Below are 19,092 nucleotides of genomic sequence, written 5' to 3' on the forward strand. Positions count from 1 at the left end.
TTCAAACCTTGATAGTTTGCACTACGAGCGATAGTGATGAATGCTCTGCTTTGTTTGCTGCCTCCAATTGATTATGACTATTCTTCCATCATTTCCTAGTTGTTCATCCAAGCAGAGACATCTTTTCCAGGTAGCAATCCTTTCCTTGTCATAAATATATAGCTGTCTGTTTTGTCAACAAATAAGGTTATTTCTTCCTTGCAAATAAAGTTAGAGGGCTAGATTTGCATTTAAACTATTGAGTCGTGCACTTTCTCTCCATACTATCGTCATCAAGAGTTGCTGGGTCACCAAGCAGGTGGCTGTTCCTTATGATTAGTAATGAAAGACCCTTCCCATTCCCTCCCCTGTGATTAACGGAAGAATTCCCTAGAGCACTGTATAAGTAGGCTTAAACAGGCTGGCTCAGAGCGGATGTAATTTTTCCCTCCTATGTTCCAAAGCAGACCTGCTTACGGCTTTTTTAGGATTCAGGCCTGAAAAGTGAATTCTGTATAATCTCTAAAATGTTTTGTGTGTGTATATGTATGTATATGCATATGACATAATGTATTAGTTCTGTCAACGTGGAGGAAGATATAAATAGCTAAATAGAGATATGAAGAATCTTCCATTATATATAATTTGATACTGTGTTCCAAAGCAGACCTGCTTATGGCTTTTTTAGGATTCAGGCCTGAAAAGTGAATTCTGTATAATCTCTAAAATGTTTTGTGTGTGTATATGTATGTATATGCATATGACATAATGTATTAGTTCTGTCAACGTGGAGGAAGATATAAATAGCTAAATAGAGATATGAAGAATCTTCCATTATATATAATTTGATACTTACAGATACTTCTGCAATTTTTTTCTAGTGCATCTGTGTGTGTGTGTATATACATGTATATAAAGCATCTGCTTTGGTGATGGGACTTGTTTTGCTTTTACTTTACTTTTTCATTTATTGGAAATAATATTCATGTAAAAATGTTTCCTAATACCACATTTATTCCTCCAGGCATCGTTTTGGTTTTAGGCTATTACTCCTTATGCAACTCTCCTTGGTGAGGATGAGATCCAATCTTGCTCCTGTATGCAGTCAAAATATATTTAAATCTATGAGAGTGGCAGGTGGCCAGAGGAATGCAATAGTGGTTCCTGAAAAGTGCCATTCCACCTTTTTTATAGAACTTAGGACAGAAAAATTATATCTTTCTATTTTCATTGATAATGGGTTTTCCTCTGTTTTCCTTCTGTCTTTTTTCCTAGGCCAAAAAGACAGAGGGACAAAGAAAATCACCCTGCTCAAAGTTATAGACTCAGACTATGACTTGAGGCTGGGAAACTCCATGCCTTATTGTCTCCCTGTACCTACACAGAGTCTGAACAAACAGCTCACACTGGTGAACCTGCTGTTAAATTGATACCCAGGTTAAATTTGGACCAGTTTTAAACTCAGGTGTGGTTTTGAACCTCCTGTGTGAACCCATTTTGCCCAAAGGGTGTGATAATGCAATGGCCTCTGCACCTAATGCAAACGGCAACACCGCCTGGGTTCGGTAGGAGTTGCTTCTGTCCGTGGATTTGGGCAAAACAAAGATGGGAGGGTGGCAGGTTTGGACTAGTTTTGTTGTCACAAATAATTCACTGTAGTGCAGCAGGCTTTTTAAGTCCCCGCAATATTTATCCACTAAAATGCAAATGAAAAAACTGAAATAATATAGTAATAAGATCCCAGGAATGATGTAATGTACAGCGTAAGGGTATGGCAGAACTGTGCTGGAAATCTCACAGTGACTACTAGCACTGTAACAAATTGTTACTCACTACTTCTACTTTTGCCTGGACTTTGTCCTGAATTTGACTTTAGCAGGAAGGGTCCGTGAAAAAGGTTTCTAAAATGAAGCAGTGACTTCTTCTGATTTTATTTATTTAATTTTTTTTAAGTATGCATGCCAGTGCTTCCAGAAAACATTTTCAAGAGAGGATAAAAATCAAGGCTTAATTTTTCATCCTTGTAACCTTATAATGATGTTCCTACTGTTCCTGCTGTTAAATATTTATCACCTGTGTGTCTTCTCTGGTTCCCAACTGCACTGACAACAGGTTTGTAATCACCAAACCATGGCTCAGCTACACTGAAAGAAAAAAAATAAAACGAAAATTGAAATGCAAGGGACTGTTATAGATAAAAGGCTACCAAAGTGATTCAGTGTATTAGTGCTCCCACGCAGCAGTCGCTGGTGCTGATCAATACCTGGTGCCACTGCTCGGCTCACAGAGAGTCACCTCATCATTTAATAGCAAGTTTCTTGAATTAAGTGTGCAAGGAGAGAAGAGAGGGAGTTGCATTTTTGCAGTGCATGGCTCCTGAAGGAGAGGAAAAAGGTAGAGGTGGAAGGAGGAATTTAATTTAAGCACTGTGTGGCTAACATACAGCTGTTACAAGAAACTTCCTTACGGGAAAGGAAGGGTTTCTACACACGGGTTGCAAGGGTACTGGTAGCAAGTCTCCGAAAGGGAAACAGACTGAGTTATAACATAATTGATTGTTTAAGGCAGTAATTCTTTATAAACTCATAAAACAAAACTCTATCAGCATTACAGGTTGCTGGAGTTTTCTCTAGGCGTGTCTTCCTCCCTGGGTAAATCAGCACCTTTTCCCCCTTACCAGCCTTGCAGCCTGTGGAGACATTTACTGATCCTTTTGCTGCTTATGCACATCAGCCTCCCGCTGCCCCACATTCCACCCAGGTCCCACCAACCCACCTTCCAAGCTAATGTTCGCTTTGTTTTGATGTCATGCAGCAAAGTCCTAATGAACCTTCTGTCCTTCTCATGAGGAAAAACTGTTAAACTCCCTTTAATTGAGTTCTTTCTCTCTTGGCAGATCTTGAGAACTTCAAAACCAGAACAAGAAGCACAGTGTCCGTCCGCCAGGGCCAGGGCATGGTGCTGCTGTGTGGACCACCACCGCATTCTGGAGGTAAAGCGGTTTCCTTCTCTTGCTTTCAGCACTCAGCGGCAATTTGCAAGGTTTTCATTCTCAGGGTATGTTTCAGAAAGTTTAAAATGGCACACCTTAAAGGAGAAGGCTGTGGCGGTGCCAGCCTGACTGAATGGGTCATGCTGGGTGGTCCTGTTGACTAAATGCACTGGGAGATCTCCAGTTGGGTGTAAATGCAGAGAAAGAGCCTAATTTTACTGCATACAAGTATGCACTTAGGAGATGAACTGATGGAAACTAAAGCAATGTGTGCATATATAGAAGACATGGCCAAGATCTTGTGCAACTTTTAGAAGCCTTCCTGCGTGTGACCTGGGTGTGTCTTCTGCAAAAAGGTTGAAGATTGCTGACAGAGCCACTTTTGTGCATCATCTTTTCATTATTATTTATTTTTTTCAAACACTCATTGTCACTATTTTTGTCTCCTGGGTACTCGGGTTCCATTAGCAATTGTCCAGGTTTCATATGGTGATTTATTTCTGGAATGGCAATACGTATTCTTCCTACTGTTTTTATGGGAGGGAGAGGCAAGGGAGAGCGTTGTAGGAGATGAGGAAATAATGTGCCAGCAAGTTATGTAGGGATGCTGAAAACACCACTGTATTCTCTGCTGGTGTTCACACCTACACCTGGTTTTCTGGAAACCATAATCTGAAGGTCCAGACAGAATGGTGACGAAACTCTGCTACCGCAAGTCCCTGAAGGTTTGCCACTGTGTGCACTATTGTTTTTGTCTGGTGATACATTTAAATCCATTATTATTACAGAGACAGGTACTAACTGTAACGCAGGGCTTGTTGAGTGTCCAGAAATACAGACTGTGCGGAAAAGGACATAACCTGTCTTGACAGTCACTGGTATCTCTGATTCCTCAGAAGGAGGCAGATTTCTGACTTTCATGGAGAAATGGAAAAGCTGTAGTAGCAGACAGGCAAAAAAAAATTAACCTTTGGTGTCAGGGTGGTCTTATCGACATGTACTCTGTAGAGCGTACTATAGTTGTATCATAAAATGATTGATCCCCTCTTAAAATCTTACCATTTTGTCATTTTTGCACCTGTCACGTCTTATACTCGCTGTTTAGAGCAGGGGCAATGACATGTATGTCCCCGTGTGGTTATGGAAATTGGCACCCCTGTGGCAAGTACTGGATCTGTCCTACCCTACGCCTGGCCACAGCAGAGCTGTGCAGCTGTCTTTGCATTGCGTTGCCCCTGTTCCTTGGTCGCTGACCCAGGCGGCACCTCAGGTCTCAGCTGTGCTTGAGCAGATCGTATCTGGGGAATACGCTGCAGACACCTGACCAGCTCATCAAGCATCGCCTGGGGTTCAAGGAGGGGTATAGGTTTCAGATCTAGCCAAGCTGGGCTGGATCAGCCCTGAATCCTTCAGGCATTTGTGTCATGCTCTTCTGTATTCCCTGGGCATTTCCCGTAGCCACATTGCTAACCTACGTTGTCCTGAGTAGTGGAGAGTCAATGCACAGTGCACCCACCCAGGGGAGGGAGGGTTGGGAGGGAAAGGAGGTCAGCTCTCATTGACATGAAGGATATTTACAACCTTTTACTCTAGATTGTCTGAAGATTTTAAGTACAGCGAAAGGACTGTATTATATTCACGTAGCTTCTGAATTTTAAAACCGAAGTGTTTGGTGTTCTCTAGATTCTCAATCTATTTCTTCATGTTATGAAGTAGTTAACAAGGAGATGAAAGGGAAGACTACAATAGCTGCTGTCTGTGTCTGCCCTGCAATGATCTCTTCTGGCAGCATGTGGTACCTGCCAAAGGCCCTTCTCTGAGAAGAGCTAGCATCACTGACTTTGGTGTTCGTGTGAGGAGGTTTACAAGCAGTTTGTAATAACGGCACTATGAAAGCCAGTGTTTTCTCAATGGCAAAGGCAAAATTTGGTAGGGAAAAAACCAGATTCAAAGCAGAGTTTACAAATAACCAATTATAATAAATAATGTAACAAGTACTTTGGTGCAGTTTGCTTCAAAGAGGATGGTATAAATGTTTAGAAAATACAAAACAATTCTTTCAATTTAGCACAAATTTGTTTTAAATGTGCCAGTCCTGCGTTTGTTGGCTGACTTCCTTGAACACGTGTTGCACTGTTACATTTATATAAAAAAAAAAACCATTAGAAAGGGAGTCAGTCAGTCATCTCTTCTTGCCGGACACCATTTCAGTCATGGCCTGTGTGTGCCCAACAAGCACCGTGTGTCGTGCCGCTAACCACCATGATCAACAACCAGCCGTTGCAGCTGGCTCTTTCATCAGGGGGTTGTTCGATACGTTGCGAACAAGTGGTCATCTTTTATGGATCTGTGTCCCTTTTAAAGAAATCTGCAGTCCTGCTTTGAAATCTGTCTGTCCTCATCAGCGGGATGAAAATTGCCTGGTGAGCTGTTTGCCATTAGGCTGCTTTTATTGCTCAGATAGGAGGAGACAAGTGCTTACAGAGCTGCTTCTGCTTGCGTCTGACCAGCTGGAGGGCAGACCAGCAGGAAACCTTGCTTTTACATACTCTGAGGAAGGAACTATATGGCAAACGTACCTACCCACTTAATTTATTCAGCTAGGGCCTCTCACCTTTTGGCTTCAGATGCCATTTTTCCTTTTAGTTCAGAGGTTATCATGAGAGTTTCAGTATCTCACATTTCTGATGTTCATTACTTGAAGGTGATACTTGCACCTGTGATATCAAATCCACAAAATTACTCGTTATCACAGCATCTAACTTCTATGAGAGTGGCTCCTATAGTGTTAACTATACCCCAAAATTACGTGCCCTCTGGTCTGCATGGATGCCCCTCAGCCCCTTCAGGTGGGTCTCATTGCCACATCTGGTAAGAAAGCTGCCAAAGCTAGATATTAAAAACCACTGAAGACACATCGTGGATCAGCCACGAACTCATTTGCAGTCTGCAGTGCTATGGGTGAAGCATAATTTTTAGCTTCATTTCCATAGCAAAAAAAAAAAAGGTGAGATTTGGGACAGAAATGTTTCATGATCCTTAAACCCCATTCATCCCAGTGCCTTGGATGTGAGGCTGAAGAGCAGTGCTCACCCTTATCCTATCCCAAACTAATTGTGCTGCACAAGAGTGGATAGTGTCAACGGGCCAAGTTCAGGAAAGCCTGGGGTGGCTGGGTACTGAGCTGCACTGCTGAAGAGCTGAGGCGTGAGTTTTTATGCCTTTTTCCAGTTAAAAGAACTAACCCCACCCGCACAGCCCGCTCCCGCTGGCACCGGTGGCCATGCGGTGCTGCCTCCCGTTTCTCCCCAGGCGAGTAGGCTGCCGTCTCCTAGAGGGACACGGGGAGCGCGCGGACAACGCAGAGATGAGGCAGGAATCATGCACATTTGTCTTTGTCTCCTTAGCAAAGCTTTGCTCTGCGGTTACTGAGAGTTTTCTGTTTTGCCATAAGAAGTCTTTGCAGCATGAACACCTTGCATGGAGATGCAGTGGCTCGTGGTGGTTCGTGTGAGCAGTGAGAAGCAAATTGTGGTACATTTGTTCAGGTGATTCAGGGGGAAGTTTTGGTCTGGGTGTATGTACTGATGATACAAAAACATTCCAAGAAAGGTGGTGGCGTTATTTCCAGTTTGGGTTCAGTATGTGGGAAAGAGCATGTTACAGTGACCAGGAGGTAAGCGCATTTCTGGTGCCCGGAAAGGCAGAAAACTGAAGGGTAATTATTTCCCTCAATAATTTGGGTGAGAGATGACTTCCTGCATGACCACGGTCTATGGCCTGCTCTATTCCAGCTAGAAAATGATCTTAATTGTAGCCAAATCCACAATTAGTCTAAACTGATACTATTACAATTTTGTAACTAAGCTGGGCTGGAGTTATGCCGGTTGTTGTTTTCTGATTTGAATAGAAAGTATTTAATGGAAAGTCAAAATAGGTCCAATTAATTCAGACTGAGACCCTTGTTCTGCAGGAATTAATCTTCTCTATGGCAATATTTTCTTCTACTTTTCCTTCCTCCTTTTCCTTCCTCCTAAGCTTAGAAATAAGGATGAGTTTTAAAAGCCATAACTGCAAAGTTAATGCTTTTCAGTCGCGTGCATCGCGTTTCTGTAGCCAACTGCATGTCTCCCAGTGTAATCGAAGCTATTTGGTCTCTAGCAGTCGCTGCACAATTACCACAGCTGTCTCCTGTTCCAGCTCTGGGCGGATGGAGGGTCATAAGAGAATATCAGATATCACTGGGAAGTAGCCGCGTGTCAGAAAACCGCCGTGTTTCATGGGCAGCTTCCATCCCCAGGGTCTAAGGCAGTGTTTGCAAAGCAAAGCTGTAGAGATGAGTTCCTTCCAATACCCCAATATGCCACCGCTGGGATATAACACTGCAAGTATTTAACATTGTAGTGTAACAGTAAAAAACATTCAGGTTAGAAGTGAAAAATAATACATCTCATTGAAAGTGCGAATGGCGTTACGTAATTGGATTTTCTCTATCTTATTTGGGAGTTTGATTAGGACAGCAAACCTAACTTCATCATCCTTGCTAAAAGTGTCTGGGGACATTAACGACAAACGCTCAAGTGTAGGGCTGTCGGGGGGGGACACACACAACAACATACTTTTATATTATTTTTTTTTACTTTAGTTTCTGATCTGCATCGAAAAGGAAATCTTAAAAAAAAAAAAAGGCAAAACTATTCAATATGAGAATAGCTGTTGCTTTGATGATGAGTGTATTCACTAGAATAGTAGAAGCCTGGAAAAAAAAACATCCTGGCCAGTTCCTGAGCACAGAGCTTAGGATATCTTTTTGGGTGTCGGAGACACAGGCTCGAGAATTTTTGCCTGATGGGGAAGACTTCCCAAGTGTCTGAGGAGGGCTCAGTGCCAGTGTCTCCTCCATTTTGAGGTGCCTCAAGTGGCAAGGCTTAAGCCCCCCTTAACTGAAGAGATTTGATAAAAGAAAAGTAGTAAATTAGAAGGGAATTACTTCCTGTCCGCTGTTGTGTCATTGGTCATCTTGGTCTTAAAAATTGTGGATTTTACAAAAAATAAGTCAGTCTGCATCCAGACCTTTACCCTTTCAACTGTAGTTCACTCTAATACTTTGCTACTTGGAACCATCCATATTTAAAGAGTTGACAGCTAAAAGTGAAATTATGTTAGCCTACATACATTAGTTTTTGAGGGTTTCTTTTTTTTTTCTTAATGATGCCAAGTAAAGAGCTTCCTACAGTTCAAATGTTGAAAGAAATTCATCCTGAAAATGAGTCTAAATGATTAACAAGTATTTTCAGCATCATAAAATGGGCTGCATACAGCTTGCACAGAACAATTTGGGCATCACCATGTATTTTTAGCTTATATGAGTTGGAAATGCAGCATATGAATCAACGCTCCCGACCCCCCCATCCCTCCCAGTCCCCCAAGATGAAAATGAAATGTGTATTTCCTGCAGCATGGTTTCAGCAGGGAGTCACTATTTTGTCAGGTCAGTGCATCCTGGTGTTACATTTTGTTAAGCAGCATAATGATGCGATTGCCTCCTGTGATGAAGTGCTTGCTGAGCGCTGGAAATTTGGAAAATAAATGTTCATCTGGAGCTCAGGAAGTCGCTGGACTGAAAACCAGAATAAATGCAAATCAAACATTTGCTTCTGTTGTATTTTCTGCTCTTGGAGCAGTGGTTGCCTGAGCCCCCAAAGCCAGTCCTGCCGTATTTATGGCTCCTTGTCTGTTAGAAGTTTTCAGTTTTTTCTTTTTTTTTTTTTTTTTTTCCTTCCCCCTTCCCCAGTTGTTGACTTACATGCACTAAATCAGTGTAAGAACTAGTTGAAACCTACCTGGGTTGTTAGCATTTTTCTGAGATAATTACCCTGCGCATGAAGGGTTTTCCCTCATTATTTCCACTGCTTTTTTAATCAAACACCTAACAATGGACACGTGTCGACCATTCTACCTGTGAAGCTCTACCGAAAAAATAATGTAAGAGTAAACATTGCTATGGGAACATGGCGTTCGGGGCTCATGTAACAGCACAATGAGCAGCTGTAGGTATTTAAGTGGACAAGAGTGAACAGTCAAAAATTCTAAAAGTATGTATGTAGCTAAAATTTGGCTTTGGTTTTGTTGCAACAAACACACGCGGGTCCCCATTGCAGCTGTTGGCCACTACCGTGGCATTAGCTGGGCAGTCCCCAGTAATTGAATCACAGTAACGGGTTTGGAAATGGGAGGAACATCAAAAAGTTTTCATGACTTTTTTGATGAGGCTAGTTAAGGTATCTCAGCATGTCTTAGGATGAGCTCTATAATTTGGATGCCGTAAAAACAATGCTATCTTGCTTTACATTTTCAAAGCCCTGCTAGATCAGTACCATCTGCTGTCGCTCTTCAGAGGAGCTGCAGGACTAATTGATGTGGGGGGGAGGGGGGCATTGCTAGCCAAAATGAAAAGAAAATGCCAAAACAACCTTTGGTTTGTCTGAAGTTTTTCGTTCCATTGTATTTTTAAGCCTTTTTGTTACATTTAGATATGTTTAGAAACTGTGAAGCATTTCAAAATGTAAAATAGAGTGTTCAATTGAAGCTGTTGGTGAAAATGTTTTCCTTTTGAGAGAAGCTTTGCAGTGGGAAACAGGTTAGCTTTTATTGTTCACGTTTTTTCAGTATTGTTAATCAAATTTGGCAAGATACATTTATTTGGCAGGATAAAGTTAGTCCAAAAAAAAAAAAAAAACCAAACCAAAAAAAACTCCCCAAAAAATTAAGCAAGCACTCACTTGTGTTTCTCAGGGCTCTGAATATAAGTTGCGTTCCATAGGGGATATGGCTGGGAAGTATTTGGAGGTCGCTGTCCTTTTAACTTTATCTCCAAATTTTAAGACCAAAATATTCCTTTGTGCCAAATAGTTCTTTTAATTTAAGTTTGTGGGAACTGAGTCGTTTAGCTGCCTCTGCTACTAGATCTATTTGATAGTCAAGGCGCAGGGTTAGTTACTATTTCGGCAACTACGGTTTTCAAATACCTTCTAACATCCCTGGCATTTCATTTTGAGTCCAGAGATCAAAAAAATACAATCCTAGAAAGGTATGCACGTTTCACTTGATGGGTTGGTAGCACACCCATAAGCATGCAGAACAAACAAGACTGTAAATCCTTCCCGCTCCCTTCTTTGGGAAGGTAAATGAACTTGCCTTAGGATTTCCGTCATTCCCCTCCCCCTAATTTTCTCTTGGTTCATCTTTAGAAAGATCTATATACACGATGTTCTCATGACATTTGCCTTCCTGCCCTCGTGGGAAAACCCTATAGAGTTAGAGACTAAGATTTCCAAGTGCTGTGAGAAATGGTGAATGTACACAGAGAACTGGTGAAAATGATCTCTCAGTTACTTGATTATTTAAATTTCATGTTCCCTTTGCATTCCCTATAGTTATGTCTTATTCTGAGATCTCTCTGTCCGTGGGCCATACCACCACTCATCACATCTGTAGCGTATTTATTTTCACTCCTCCTAATTTATCTCAGTACTGTGGAAGAAATAAATCAGCTGATAGCTTTTTTAGATAGCGAAGTGCTTAGATATGCGGATGGAAACCTGCTGACATTTCTACAGGACGTGTCTCCTCCTGCCCACTTGCTTAAGACCACTAACGATGTTCCTGGTGACTCAGGAACTGAACCTTCCCAACACGATTTCTAGTCCTGAACCTCAATTCCCTGGACACCTTGTCCCTCTGCTCCTTGCTGCAGTCAGGCGACCTTCCTGAGCGTCTGGGAACCACGTCTCTCTGACTGAACAAAGGCAAGAGTTAAAGGAGAATAAGTTTTCTGTATCTCTGCAGTGCCCATGTTTTCAATGCGCTTGAAAAGTCCATCTTCCTAAAGAGGAGGGATTCATTAAGGCTCAGTTGTTCAAATGCCTCTTTTCCATCTGATGCCATTACTCCTGTTGGAAACACAGCCGCGGAGTCTGTGTCTGTGAGCTGAAATGTTGACAGAGTATTATTCTCACATCTTTTCACATAATGGATGTGTTCAGGTTTTCTCGTTCTCTCCTGCCTTTTTTTTTCCCAGTAGCTAGGAGAACTTTTAGTTCTGTTGCACAGCTTAATCAAGTAGAACTAACTAAATTTTAGCATTTGACAGAAGAGATGGCAATTCCGATTTCATCTCAATCTCAGGCTTTCATGCTGTATGGTAGGTAGTGAAGTGTAGACACCAGACATGTTTTCAGAAAGCACTTTACTGATTACAGTGGTGCTAAGACCACTTCTGTGCTCTGCAGAAAAATGATTAGTGCATGCTTACTCATCTGGTCATTTTTTCTCTCCTTTTATTGTTGGGTTTTTTTTTTTTAAAGCGATGATGGGCACTTCATGGGCCGGAAACAGTGAAAATGTTTTGGCTGTAAGTATGGCTGATGGCCTCTATTACGTGATGAATGGTTTGAGGGGTTTGTCTTGTAAATAATCTGTCACACAAATCGCATCGTATTCTCTCATGCTTATACAGTCCCCGCTGCATAGTACAAGGAGGAAGGGGAGAAAAACTGGGAAAGCTAATCAGAACAGTGCAGAAGGAAAAAGGCAATTATCAGGCATTTTCATACCTTCAGAGGATCAACGTATGGGGCTTTCAGCCCCCGAGCAGTGCTGCTCGGCAGGGAGTGCTTCGGAACAGAGTTTTCTTCAGTTGCTGTCAAGTATTTGTGCCCTTTTACTCCCCGTCCTTTAGTGCCAACCTTACAGTTGTTTCTCTCTCTTCTTTGAAAATTGTCACACTGCCTTTTCATTTGTCACCTATGAAGAATTAATACATTATTAATAAATGTTTAGAGTAGTTGTAACAATGGGAACAAACATTTGTAATACTCTCCTTCGGTGCCCTTACAGTCAACATTAAGCAAAGTTTATGTTAAAACTTTGGAAAACAATCAACCTCGAAAGAAGTAATGGAAAGGGAAGAAATTACTCTAGAAATAGCACATAGCCAAAGAGGCCAAGGACGTTTCCACCTAACGTCTACCTAAAACCAGGGGATTATTTCATTCTGTTCAGGCAGCATCAGCCTGTTCTGCCTATTCTGCAACATTTATGCCACTGCGTGAATGCAGTTCGGAATGGCTTTGGGCAAGAGCCTTGAAGCACGTGTTCCCCTAAGTGTTAGATCAGCTTCTCAGTACCAGATCTTTTACTTACGGTGCATTCCCATTAATATGAAATCTTTAGAGGAATGGAAAGTTGGATCCTACAAGTTCTATTACTTTTCCGTATTAGTTGGGATGAGAATGCTTCTCCTGCCGTATTTCTTACATAGCAGGTGGCCTGGAACATTTTATGTCCCCACCCTTCTTTGCTACAGTAATCTTAATATTCAGCCTTTATCTTCCTGCAGTTTCTTCCAGTGTGGTATGCCCAGAGCTTTTTAAAAATGTGCTTCTTGTACAACCCATATGCCCAGGACTGGGCAGTTGCCTCTGGCCAGGCAGGTTGCCGAAGTGCTGAACTACCCCTGCCTTCTCCTTATTGAGGCATTAATAGTTTCTCCTCTTTCTCTCCTATCTTAGTGTCTTTGTAAGCCTTTGCTGCTTGGTCAGATTTGGTTCCAATTAGTGAGAAGCTAATTTAGAGAGGAGTATCTCACAGATGGGTGGGCAACGTGGTTGTAAAAGTTCCATTTCTCTGGGAAACCAAGCAAAAAATCTGCTAAGCTGGCTGCAAGTTGGTTCAACTATTTGTCAGAATGCTTCGAGGTCACTGAGCAGCCTTTCATGGATCGCTCCAAAGGTTGGAGCAAAAATATGAGCAGGTAAGCTGCCCCTTGGAGCTGGAAAAGAAAAAGAAGAAAGAGTCAGAGAAGTATTTTGTATTAGCACTAGTCAGTGATGCTTTCAGCATGTTTGAATGTGGCAATGGCAGTGGGGTCGGTGTTGGCAAACATACATGCAGCACCAGGAGGTGTTGCAGACCTCTCTGTGTCATGGGGCAGGAGTTAAACAGTGTTGTGCGCGATCAGTTCTGCTTGCAGGATGCGGGGCAGTGTTGTACGCGATCAGTTCTGCTTGCAGGATGCGGGGAATGGCAGAGGGAAGGCTCGGTTTCTGAATAAACTAGAAAATGCCGCAATAGGGTGGTGTTCCCCACGAGCTGGGGCTCAGCAGCTCACAGGTGCCTTTCCTGGAATAGGAAAAAATGAAATTCAAACAGGGTTTGTCTAGGCATTGCTCATTGGAGGAGGATGCAGTGTGCGTATCGGAGATGTGTGGGAGATGGGGAAGACCACAAGGGGAGCAAACAGTGTAGCATCAAAATTATCTGAATCTATTATCAGTTTCTCCTCTTAATAGTGACTGCCACTCACACGTCCCCATACAGTAGTCAAATTCCCATGTCCAAAGAAGTGTCAACATTTTAAAAGTGGTTTCCAGAGCATAAGCTGTTCAGCTCGAAAAGCCTCCAAGTGACTTACCTCAGGCCAAGAACCAGAAAATGACTTGCCCAAACCTGCTAATTCCTAGCGCCTTGCAGCGTAACTCCGAGGCGAGGTCCTCTGCTCACAACAAGTGGAGTGACGCTCCTGAAACCTGCGGCCAAATCTAAGCAACCTGGCGGCATTTCTTCTTGACAGCCCAAAACTCACTCAAGGTATCTCTTTCCCTAGCAGCGTTAGGGAGAGTGGGTGAGTCAGACATGGGGCTTCCTCGCCGGCTCTGGGAGCTGCAGGAGAGCGTAATTCTTCTGCATCTGGTTCCACGTGTTGAAGATTATTACAGTTCAGCAAAAATGGGTTTCATTAAACTTAAAATCAGGCATACGAAACTCATTTAAACAAGAAGTGATTGAGAGTTGTAACTTCCACTTAAAGTGCATCTCCCATCATTTATTTTTTATACTATGTCACAGTCACTGTTTAAATTATTAAAAGCAAGAAGTAAAAAGCTTCTCAGGAGATAGAAATGGATTAGATTAAAATTAATCTGGCATAATCCTTTCTCTAAAACTGCTGATTCAGTTTGTGCACAAGTTTATCAACGTATTTGAGGATAAAGGATGAGGATAAATTCTTCCCTAATTTGGGAATGCTTCAGCTTGATATTTCTGACAGCACAGAGAACATGCAGTGCTGTTTTAGTTGAGAAATTTATGAAATGACAAATATTTCCAATAACACAAATGCCAAGCTCATTTTAGATTGACACTAATTTAAGCACCAGAGTTGATGTATGTGATCTGCCTCATTTCAGCAGGGATGGGTTTTGTGAGCAGGAGTTGCAAAATAAGGTCGCAGTCGAGAACAGACTTTGGCACAGGTGTTCAGACCCAAATTTTCAACTGGCATATGTCATTTATCACCTTTGGTGTCGGCACCGCTGCAAGCTTCTACCAGCCACCTACCACTATACGTTCGTGCCCCACCTGGGCTGTCATGGACAGGCAGTGAGGTAGGACATCTGGGGTTTGTAACGCACGCTGCCCTCGCGGAGAACTAGAAGGGAAGAGGCTGAACTCTCCAGTAAAGACCTTGGAAATACCAAAATAATAAGGAACATGACATAAATGGATTTTTTATTGATCAGTGACAGCTCGTGACATCTTTAATAAGAAATCATCTGTGAGCTAGTCATGTGGTTTATTCCCCTGTTCAGTTGCAGTCGCGACTAAATGAAGACTGAAATGGTATTGAAAGGAGGTAGAGTTGGCAGGGGCTGGCTAAAGATGAGTGAAACCTGTTGTCTGACAGAATTCAGTCAATAGGCATTTATCAAAAGTTGTAACATCTATAAAGTGAATTAGAGATCTGAGTCTAGCTCCCAGGCTCTGCTAACCGTGTTGCAACCACCCTTACCCTCCAAACCCAGCTTTAGCTGGCCCCTTTGGACAAAGCTCTCGGAGGTGGCCAGGGAGGCTGATCTACTTTCAGCTCCTTTGAGATGGTCATAGCAGAAAGTGTGTTGTTGACACAAACACAGCATTGATGTATCTCCACTTTCGCAATCAAATTTGGGTTTCCAGATCCCTGAATGCATATACTGCTTCGTGTATGTCAATAGTCCTGGCTGCGTGAGCACTGCTTCCTATGGGGGTGATATTTTGTTGTTGGAAAATAGATGGAGGTATTGGTTTTGGCATTTTCTGTTACCTGATATATATGTCTAAATGTGTAACCATGATGTTGTTTTCAGCTGGTATATATCAAAACACTGTTTATCTATCAAGTATGTGAACAGAATGTTTTTTTTCTTGTGTAGTACAGGCAAGTGCCACGGCATCACGTAGCAGTGCTTGTCCGTGCAGAGATCTCCGCTAAAGGACATACCACCCGCACTGCTTGGCCAGATATTTCAACCTTGGAGTTGATCATAATATTAATTCACTGCAGTAAGAAAATTCTCCACAACCAATTTTCTTTTTTTAAAGGTTTGATCTAATCTCTTATAGCTACAGTAAGAGGCTGATCAAAGGTAGTGAAAGCTGGTATTAAAGGATTAGCTAGGTCACATTGAAATATGTTTTAAAACAAGCCCAGGGACCTTTAGCTTTACTGAAACAAGTGCACAAAAAAAAGATTTTTAGGCTAACTCTCTCTGGCTTTAAACAGAAAACAGATTGACGAATTAAATCTGTGAGTCATTCCTTAAGGTGATGTGTGTAGCACTTTATGTAGAACAAGCCTGGAAAATATAAGCAACAATTGAATCTCACAGAGCAAAAATACAGTGCAGAATTAAAAATCAGTGTAGGCATCATTTACGCACATGCCCAGCTTACAGCGTGTTTATTCTCATTTGATGTTTGCCCGTAAGTAATTAGCAGCTTCAGTCCATCCCCGTTAATCTTTTTTTCTGGCCGATCTCTCCTCTCTCTCCTTTCCATTTGCTACTGACAGTATCTGCCATGGAGGCACTTTATCTCTGGCTGTCAGGTGAAGACGAGTGTTTCTTCGGAAGGATGTTGATGCCACTCTGTGGACCATATCAAGCTATTATTCTTTTTTTTTTACTGGAATTTCCTTATTGAAATCAACTTACAAACAGAAAGAGCATCATACAGATCTGTACATTGCTCAGCGGGAAAAGCTGTGAAATCATCTAGGCTTGAATTGGTGTCACAGGAGACCAAGCGTGTGTCTCCTGGCTTCCAGAAGTATGGTGTTGCGTGATTAGTAGGGGTAAAGGTTGTAGCAAATATATAGCTATTTATCCACTTGTGAGTGCTTTCTGCATTGTTGCTCTTTTTTAAGATTGGCTTGGTGTAGTTGCATGGCACGATACATTGCATGCTCACTAAGATTTTTCCATGCTCTTTATTTCACCATGGATCAGCTGCCACGACTACCCATCAGGGGTGGTGGTGTTTCATTCCAGGATTGCCCATCTGATAATTTCCCGGGAAGTCCTTTATGCCAGGGGTGGTGGTGTTTTATTCCAGGATTGCCCATCTGATAATTTCCCATTCCTTAGAAGACATAAGCTTCCAATTAATAATTTTCTTCTCCAGTGGACCAGTATCTCTCTTGGTGGGCCCAGCAACCCAACTTTTCAAGTGTCTGGAGCGTCATCTTTGGTTGGTGCAGTTCAAGGTTCCATCTCCATTGGGAAGGGCTCATGTCTGGAGGAACTGGCCCTTTCTACAGAGTCCAAGAGCAGCTGGGTCACTACTGGGTTGAGCCTGACTCCAAAATTTTAAATTTAAACCAGAGGTGCATGAAACGAGTGGCATCAAATCTAACCCTGGGCAAGGTTCACCAGTTTCAGTAAATACCGAACCTGGTTCCCCAAAGGTGCCCTTTTGACAAATACAGGTGGGGTTGGGTTGTGGGTTTTCTTTTCAGGCAAGTCCAGGCTGAGCTTTAAATTTCTGTAAGACAGTTTATGAAGTTTGTCAGACAAAAAACCATATAGTTTCTTCCAAAACCTGCCAGCCTGCATGCTAGATCAGTGGGGGTGCGGGAGGGTGTCTGCTGCCCATCAGACGTTTTTTGCAATAGGTTTGTGTATTTAACTGTAGTAAATACAACAGCACGGGACTCTCCGTCTCATAATATTTTCCATTCAGTCATAGATAAAGGCTGCTGTTGATTTTTCTCCCTGAGGGAACTTCAAGTTAAAATTTCATCAAAATCCCCAACAGCATGGTGCAGTAGTCGTTAATGTTCCCAGTGCCACAGCAGCTGGCGTAGCCAGCCATCGACTGGGGCTGGAAGCTGTTTGCGAGAGATAAGCCAGGTCAATTGTGTACAGCCATCAAATATTTAACTATTTTAGAGAAACAGAAAAATGGAGATGCAGCAGATACAGGTGATTATTGATTAGGCTTCAGGTAATGAAGACCTCTCACCTTTTTAATTACCCATATGTGAAGCTCTACATACTGGGCGAGCGTGGAGTCGAGGGGCTGGGAAGCAACCACAACCCTGCACACATTGCAAATTGCTGTGAGGATGAGTCTGACACAGAATTTGGCTGATTTGTACATTTTCCTCATTCTTACAGACTTCTGACTCGTTAATGTACATGCCCTGTACACATGTATCCAGCTTTTCTGTTACCATAAACCAGCACTAATAAACACATGGGCACAGTTAGGTTTACAACAAAAATTATCCCTCCCCCCCCGAGTAGAAAGGGGCCACTTGCCGTTACCGTTAGCGCGTAGTGAGGAGATGCCAGCAATGAAGCCTGTGGTACAGTCCCATTTCTCCGCTGGTGTGTGTTGCACCCTGTTAGACCATATCGGAAGTTGTACACTGTCATCATTGGAGGTTTGTAAGAAAAAGTTTGAAAAAACCTCAGAGATGTCATAGTTACCATGCCTCAGGTAGGAGAGATGACCTCTCAAAGTCTGTTCGTTGCCTTCCGTGATTTCATATCTTCATGATGATTCCCATCATCACCATATTGCCACTGACAACAGTGACTAGTGGCACTTTCATACTGTTCTAAGTTAAATTCTGCAAACTACTATTAGCAAAGATGAAGGGCACATGCTTTTTTCCTGTCCTATCTGGCAAGGACAGCACATTTCTTGGTGTGCAAACAGTTGACTGGCTGGCTGCCGAGTAACTGCTTCATCAGGTTTAGCATAGATGAGAGTTCATCCAAAAATGTATTACTAACTTTAGATTAATTATTCTTGTTTATTATTCATTATTCTTTTTATTAAAACCTGCATTCGAGGCACAGAAGCTGTGGTGTGACGTAGCTGGGTGGCCCTGTGTGATGGAGAGAGCAGAGCACCGAGTCAAGGGGAGAATTACTGAGTGATGTTTGCATCCAGGTTGATTCCTTTAAATTATTTGGCAATTATTTAAGAAGAGAAGTTAAAAAATCGATCCAAAGTGCTAGCAGGGTAATGAAACGGTCTGTAGGCCCACAAAAAATGTGTACAGTGCATAATTCATGTAGCTTTACTGTTAAAATAAAACTGTAAAATAGAAAAATGGTCAAAAACTCCAGAAACTGCAGTGCAGTTGCCAGCAGATGACTGGTATGGGTGGACAGGAGCCTTGGGGGGTGGGGTAGGGCCACATACGTGGTATATTGTGCCAGGGATTCATCTTTCGCTGATAATCCTCTTTCCTCTCCCCAAGTGCACTCTCAGACAGCCTGTTGTGGTGCATTGAGCCTCCTTTCCAGCTCGTGTTACGTTATTCATGAGGCTACGGATGTTGATTGCTTAATCAAATCGCAGTGAAATTTGAAATTATGAATATCCCCTACAAGCAGTCAGCAAAATTTAGTAAGCAAGATGAGAATACAGAATGAATTCACAGGACACTCATCAGATAATCAGTTACGCTTTATCATTGCCCAAATTTACCATAACCATCAAAACATCCTGTTAGTACCACTTTAAAGAAATTTGAACACCAAGGAATGCAAGCAATCAGAGCAAAAAAGGAGAAGTCTACAAATTATTCACCAAAAATCGGTCTTTTATGAAGTTTATACAACATTGCTATTGACAGAGACATGACCCACTCAAGCACGCCACAGGGTGCACAGAGGTGTACGAAGGTGGCATTAACGGGGCCTTAGCTGTGTATGCCAGGCTTTGTACCACAGTCGTGTTCTGCCGGGGTAAAAGTCTTGCACCAGGCTTCATCGCAGGCGACT

The 19,092-nt window shown here is 42.3% G+C and overlaps 1 protein-coding gene across 1 annotated transcript in view; it reads left to right on the forward strand.

Annotated features, from left to right (window-relative positions):
* The window catches only part of CNTN4 (contactin 4), a 132,972-nt gene that overhangs the window by 19,965 nt on the left and 93,915 nt on the right, over positions 1-19,092 (forward strand). The window contains exon 3 of the mRNA XM_009283546.1: positions 2,876-2,971. Within this exon, the coding sequence (XP_009281821.1) occupies positions 2,876-2,971 (96 nt within the window). The remainder of the gene's footprint in view (positions 1-2,875; positions 2,972-19,092) is intronic.

The sequence above is a fragment of the Aptenodytes forsteri genome, unplaced genomic scaffold (genome assembly GCF_000699145.1).
Source record: "Aptenodytes forsteri isolate BGI_AS27 unplaced genomic scaffold, ASM69914v1 Scaffold267, whole genome shotgun sequence".
Classification (NCBI taxonomy): Eukaryota; Metazoa; Chordata; class Aves; order Sphenisciformes; family Spheniscidae; genus Aptenodytes; species Aptenodytes forsteri.